Raw genomic sequence first — 7,314 nt, 5'->3', positions numbered from 1 at the left:
ATTACATATAACTAATTCATTAAATCGGCCGATTACACAAATTAATAATAAAATATAATCAATTAGAATTATACATAATCAATCAAACTAATGTGAAAAGCATGCTTGTATTATCATGCAAACATGGCTTCCCCTCTATGCCCTAGAAAACGACTACTCACTAATGATTAAACAAGTAAAACAACTAAGACAATAAGAAGTATAATTAAACTAATAAGAATACGTAAGAAAATCAGATAAGAAAATATGTAATATTCAATCTTGTCACGAGACCAAAATCCATAGCTTTCTTCTCTGTATATAAAACCCTAACTATTCCTACTCTACAATAATATGTATCTCTAATATGTCTAAAATAATAATCCAATCCGTCCTCCTCTAATAATAGAAGTGTTTTATTATTCTAATCAAATTACAAGTGAGAGTTCTAGACCAAATAGGATTTTGTAATAAAAATTCGCAGCTGTCTGTTCATTGCAGTTTCTGAGCTTCTCCGGTTGTATTCTCCTTACTGGGCCATGCCTGAATTAAAGAGAAATTCTTGGGCTTTGTGTGGACTGTAAGATCGTCAAAATCGGACTTTTGGATCTCTAGATATGGCCCAAACAGTATTTGCAGCCTGTGTAGTCCAATATTACGATTTTTCTTCAATTTTCACGCCAAAATATGACTTTTTCTCCAAATCCTTCCAAGTCTAGAATTTACTTGTAACCTACAATAAAATATCAAAACATATTAAATAAATATCCAAATCAGTGCAAAACAGAATTAATATGAGATAAAATCATATAAAATATATATAAAAATATACTCTATCAAACATCCCCACACTAAGTATTTGCACATCCTCGGGCAAATAACTGAAATAAAGTCTAAGTCTTAACTAACTAACATCACTTTCGTGGACGACATGATTGTATTAAGCATATACAACAAGCCGTTAAACCCCTAGGCAACGCTACCATATGCCTGGTTGTCCACCGCATCTCCACTACTTTGAATATATGCATGCACAAATCTAAAGGTCTTTGTTAAAGGTTGTAACATGGCTAAGGTGAAAGGTAGGATATCAAGAAAAAGGCTAACAAGTGGCTAACTTGATAAACTAATAGAACATAATGTTCATTCTTAATTAAAGCACTAAATATGAAACTAGATCACGTAGAAGATGATCAGTCTCTCACAAGCATTAAACTCCAAGTACATATTACCATGTACTTCCCACTTCATATTGTACATATTAATGAACACAAACTCTTTTGATCTTCTCCTTTTTTTTCAAAGTTCAAGTGTTACTCCAATTACCAAGGGCAGTGAAAAGTCACCAAGAAAAATAAGAGTTATTAAGTTAATCCCCCTTAGTTTCTAGTACAAAGTACTTAATACCAGCACATGCACATGGATCGTCCCTTTCATATGATATTACATTTGCTACCCGTTGGTCTCAAAAGGAGTACTTAACTTTTTTTTTCTTGTTGGATTTTGATATTCACCAATTTTTCACATTTTAACAAAGAAATCCCCACACTATGTATTACCAACCCTCAAATGAATCAAAATGCTCTATTAGTAAATTAAGACAAGAAAGAACAAGTAGGTTCAAGCAATTAAATAGGTGATATATCAAAAGGACGGATAAAAAGTTCAAAGGGGTTCACTAGGGATATAATTTATGGGTATTGTTTAGGTAAATAAGGTTCATCCTAGTGCCTTTATCATTCTTATGCATACAAATATCATGTAGTCTCAATAAGGTTTACAACAAGTTCTAGAGAAACATACTCCATGATGAACACACAACAACAAAAATCCAATTGATATAAGATGTATCAATCACAAATTAGGCTCAAATTCTCATAAGGTGAAAGCATGCTTCAGTACTTACTAAAATTGACAAAGACGCATCTCAAGTTTAGAATTTTTGCAAGCACATACAAGGAATCATCATGCAACAAATGATTTTCTATAAATATATGAGATTTTAACTAATCATGCAAAGGAAACTCACAAGATGTGTACTTATCCTTGTTAACACACTACGAGACATGGCAATATACAAGTTGTTTTTAATTTTCTATTTTTTTAATTTTTTTTAACTTTTATTTTTTGAATTTTTAACATTGAGAACTCATCTCCACATTTAAGTGGTTCATTGTCCCCCAATGAACTAACTAACTAACAAAACACAAAGAACAAAATAAAATTCTACACTAAAAAGAAGGAAAACTCCCCTAAAGTGTCAGCGGAGAAATGTTGAAGAAGCGTTGAGGTCCAATGGATTGGCAACATCAGTTTCAGCTCTTCATATCCATGGTTGTGTCTAACTTTCTCGATCCATTGTCAAAAAGCCATTAAGGACGAGATGCAACCGAATGTCTCATAAGTGGGAGCTTTAATTTTATAAAAGAAAACATTGGCACTGCAGTTAGGTCTGAAGCAATAACACATGTTCATCAGAGACAGAGAATGTCACACTACGGTTGATTAATTAGCACCGCAAGCATGACCAGCGGCTAATAGAGAAATGATGTTGTTGCAAAAGTGATGATGGCATGTTGTTGACTGGACTGCTGAGGTAGCAGTTTACAGAAAGTCAACAAAAGAGTTGCAACCTTAGCTGGCACTTGGGTTGAAGTGAAACACCACAGTTAGCATAGTTTTATGCCAAAGATTTGATGCCCGGTATCTTGCATTGCTTTCCAGTAATATAGATTTCCTAGCTGACTTTGATGAAACGAGTATGTTGTGGTTGGTTTGCAGGTTATAGGCACGCACATGACAAACAAACACGTACATAACAAACAAATACTATACACTTACAACATTTTTGTTTAACATAATATACTACATACGTACATGTATAAGACAAATTCTATTACATTAATTTTTTTTTTTGAGAAATAAATTTCATTAAACTTGCATAGAATCACGAAGAACAAACTCCAACACACAGGAAGGAGCAGAAGTAAAAGAATTCACAGTTCCTAAATATGGAAGTTTAGCTATATTATGAGCTACACTATTTGCTTGCCTCCGAACGTGCTGAATCTTTAAATCTGATCTTTGTCGTAGGATGTGCCTACAACTATCTAGAATACCCAACCTCAGAAAATAAACAGTGCCTTTCTGCACTGCACTGACCACATTTAGAGCATCACACTCGACTGCAATATTTCCCAGACCTAGACTTTGGATCGAACAGAGAGCCTCATGCACATCTATTACTTCCGCCTCCATGCTAGACACCTGCCCTGCCATACAACTCTGCAACCCAGCAATGAAACTTCCACTGTCATCTCTAAGTACCAAACCAATTTTAAATGAAGAACTGCCATCATAAACCGAAGCATCCACATTTACCTTCTTCCATCCACCCTGTGGCTTCTCCCAGTGAACTTGAGACTCATTTTCACTCCTATTAGGTGTATTACTTGACAACTGGTTTTTCTGTTGAGCCTTCTGCCACTCATCAACCATCTTCGATGCTACTTCCATAGCCACATTTGGAGGCGTCTGTTTATCCTCCCAGACTTTTCTATTACGTGCAAACCAAATTCCCCATAGAGTCCTTGCTAACCTCACCAAGCAGGAGTTTGATTCTGAGCTAAGCCATTCCAAAACCCAAGTAGAAACATGCTCAACATCTATTACATCATACTCCTTCCCTACATAGGACCAACATCCTTTACCGTATGGGCATTCCAAAAACAAGTGCCTAAAGTGTTCCACATCAGTATTGCACATAGGACATAGAATTGTTACGTTAACCCCTTTCCCTCGAAGCATATTCCTGACTGGTAGATTACGCTTACACACCCTCCATAAGAAGAACTTCAATTTATGTAGAATTTGAAGCTTCCATAGTCTAGCCCAACCTTGAGAGTCACTCTCCAAATTCTGAGCATGATTTATATCAAACCAATAGTGATAACTCGATTTAACCGAGTATTGACCGTCTTTCGTATGCAGCCATGCTACACGATCCTGAATTTGGTTCTGCGGAATACGCGTATTTAAGATACAACGAGCATCACCATCATGAAAGGTTTGAGTTACTTTTGCCTCATCCCATTGCTTACCATATGGACGGAAAAACTCACACACCTTATCAATTCTGGTGTTATGCGTATGATCAGTATCCACTTTATAATATGACTTCCCCCTCAACCACTGATCCGTGAAGATATCGATATTAAGTCCATCACCTAACACCCATTTAAAACCCCTATAAAACTCATCCTTAGCTGCACAAATTCCTGACCAGATAAAGCTAGCATTACTACCTTTTGTGCCTCCAAAACATTTTGTCTGGAAAGTACCTTGCTTTGAAAATCCTCGCCACCAAAGACTCCGGATTCTTCAGAAAATTCCAAACATGTTTGCCTAGAAGGGCCAAATTATAACCATACATACATCTGAAACCCAATCCTCCTTTGTTTTTCGCCGTGCACATCTTATCCCAGGCATGCCATCTGATACCTTTACCACCATTTTTTCCAGATTTCCACCAAAACCCATTAAACATCTTTTCTATCTCATTAGACAGCGACTGTGGTAACAAAAAACATGACATACAGTGAGAGGGAATGGACTGTGCTACATTTTTCAGAAGGATCGATTTACCAGCTTTTGACACTTTACTGTCACTCCACCCCTGAATTCTTTTCCAAACTCTTTCCTTAATAAAACTGAACACTTTCTTCCTTGATCTACCAATCAGAGACGGAAGTCCCAAGTACTTGCTCTCCTTTAACTCATTATTCACACCCAAATCTCAGTTTGATTATCTCTTCTCACATTCGAGCTGAAAAACATAGCAGATTTTTGAAAATTCACGGCCTGCCCTGATTGCTTTTCATAAAGATTCAGCATATCCTTCACCACCCTAGTTTCCTCCACCGTTGCTTTAAAAAATAGAAATGAGTCATCAGCAAATAACAAATGTGTAATTGCAGGAGCAGACCTACTAATACGACATCCATTAATACTACCAGTAGCAGCTGCACTGTTTAAAAGGTTGGATAACCCCTCGGCACATAAGAGAAAGAGATAGGGAGAGAGCGGGTCTCCCTGTCTTAAGCCTCTACTCGGCATAATAGGTCCCACATACGAACCATTCAGACATACCATATATTGAACCGTAGTGACATAGAGACGCATCCATTTCAACCATTTTTCGTTAAAACCCATTATCCTCATTCTATGCCATAAGTAGTCCCAACTAACTCGGTCATACGCTTTAGAAATGTCAAGTTTTAACGCAACTTCCCCATCCTGACTACCTTTCTTACGCTTCATAAAGTGAATCAATTCAAAAGAAATAAGCACATTGTCCGTAATGCTCCTGCCTTGAACAAAAGCCGACTGATTCTCCGTAATCACAACTGGTAACACCTTCTTAAGTCTATTGGCTAAGACTTTTGCCAAGATTTTATATAGAACATTGTACAAGGCAATCGGACGAACATCTTTCAAATTATCCACATTCTTTTTTAGGAATCAGCACTAAATTTATACTATTGAGGTCTGCAGGAAACATAAATTCATTTAACCACTGTTGACAACACCGAAAGACCTCCCTACCCAATAAACTCCAAAAATGCTGAAAAAAAGCTGGACTATAACCATCAGGCCCCGAGGCTTTGTCCGGGTGCATTTGTTTTAAAGCACAAGTAAATTCCTCAAACCCTACCTCTGCAGTAAGTATTCGGTTCTGTTCTTCCGTTATGACAGGTGTTTCAGTACTATCCCCTGGAATTGTACTATTATTGACCTCCGTGAACACACCTTCAAAATACTTTTTCACTAACCTGCACATCTGGTCATGAGAATCCACTTGCCCCCCATTGTCCTGTTACATTTCTTCCTCTTCGATGCTTGTACATGAAAAAACCTTGAATTGGTATCCCCCTCCTTTAACCAAAAAATTTTTGCACGCTGCTTCCAATATGATTCTTCATGTTCTAGAAATTCATTTAGTTTCTCTCTTTCTTCAAAATAACTCTTGATTCCCTCCTCATCTTCACGGTCCTTTAGTGCATTCAGAATCTCCTTCTGACGCTTCACTTTATCTCTAAACTTATGGTAAAAATTCCTCCCCCATTTCGACATGAATGAAGACACAGAAATAAGCTTTGGTAGAATATGAGTTGCTGGCAAAGCTTTCCAAAAACCTTCAACTTCAGCTTTAAGCTTGGCTCTTTTAACCAGGAGTTTTCAAACCTAAACCTAAAATGTTTTCTAGACATCAAAGTATCCATCAGCTTCAGTTCAATTGGTTCATGATCTGATACAATAGCGTGCCTCAGCTCGAGTGTACCCAACGGGAATTTCTGCCACCATCCCTCAGTAGCGAAAGCTCTGTCCAATCTCTCCTTGACCCAATTAGGCTTCCCTTTACTCTTCTCCCAGGTATACTTCCCACCCATGAGATCGACCTCCACTAAGTTACAATCCTCTATCGCTGATCGAAAACCATCCATCAAAGACTGAGAATGAGGGTGGACTCCCTCCTTATCTGTAGCATAAAGTAAATCGTTGAAATCGCCAAAAAACATACCATGGCAGTGTATCTTTTGCCGCAATTTGTCTCAACAGATCCCAGGACTCCTACCTCCTGGTACGCTCAGGCATTCCATAAAAACAAGATAATCTCCATTCAGGAGAGTTTTTCTCAAAGAAAACCACATCAATATAGTTAACAGAGGAGTCAACCACTTTACAAATTACCGAATGCTTCCACATAATAGCAAGACCCCCACCTTGGCCAACTCTGTTAACTGTAAAGTAATTTGAGAATCCCAACTTTGTATGAAGATCAACTATCACATTGTTATCAACTAAAGTTTTAGACAAAAATAAGAACGCGGGTTTAAGAGACGTCACAAGGTCTCCTAGGACACGAACTGCATGAGGTTTCCCCAAGCCTCGGCAGTTCCAACTTACTAGATTCATAATGAATGGCTAGCTTGTTGGGCAAGCTTAGCCAAATCAAGTTGAGAAGATACCGAACAATCTGAACCAGAAAGACCAGCTTCTAAAAGTAACATGCTTTTGTTATTCGCTCCATTTAAAATGTCATCTGTATCCATTACTATTTGCGTTATAGGCCCACTCCTCCTTCGTTTTCGATCCTCCACATCAAGCCCAATTTCCTCTTCTAGATTTGGCCCAAAATTTATTTCCTGAATACACAACATTGAATTTGAATTTGTCCCGCCCATTTCCTTTCCTAATACCACCTTATCCTTTCCAAGATTAGCTCTCATGCTTGAATCATGCACCACAGTTAAGTTGTTATCCATATCGCCAAAA

The 7,314-nt window shown here is 37.6% G+C and overlaps 1 protein-coding gene across 1 annotated transcript; it reads right to left on the bottom strand.

Annotated features, from left to right (window-relative positions):
* Nucleotides 1-2,910: 2,910 nt before the first annotated feature.
* LOC141705593 (uncharacterized) lies at nt 2,911-6,954 on the bottom strand. Its single transcript, XM_074508494.1, has 7 exons — nt 6,624-6,954; nt 6,174-6,517; nt 5,894-6,132; nt 5,576-5,810; nt 4,768-5,487; nt 4,320-4,549; nt 2,911-4,114 (listed from the first exon to the last, which is right to left on the bottom strand). Exons 1-7 carry the CDS (start codon nt 6,952-6,954, stop codon nt 2,911-2,913), a joined length of 3,303 nt encoding a protein of 1,100 aa, XP_074364595.1.
* Nucleotides 6,955-7,314: the final 360 nt, after the last annotated feature.

The sequence above is a fragment of the Apium graveolens genome, unplaced genomic scaffold (genome assembly GCF_009905375.1).
Source record: "Apium graveolens cultivar Ventura unplaced genomic scaffold, ASM990537v1 ctg9090, whole genome shotgun sequence".
NCBI classification, from domain to species: domain Eukaryota; kingdom Viridiplantae; phylum Streptophyta; class Magnoliopsida; order Apiales; family Apiaceae; genus Apium; species Apium graveolens.
This window is presented reverse-complemented; position numbering and strand designations above follow the sequence as displayed.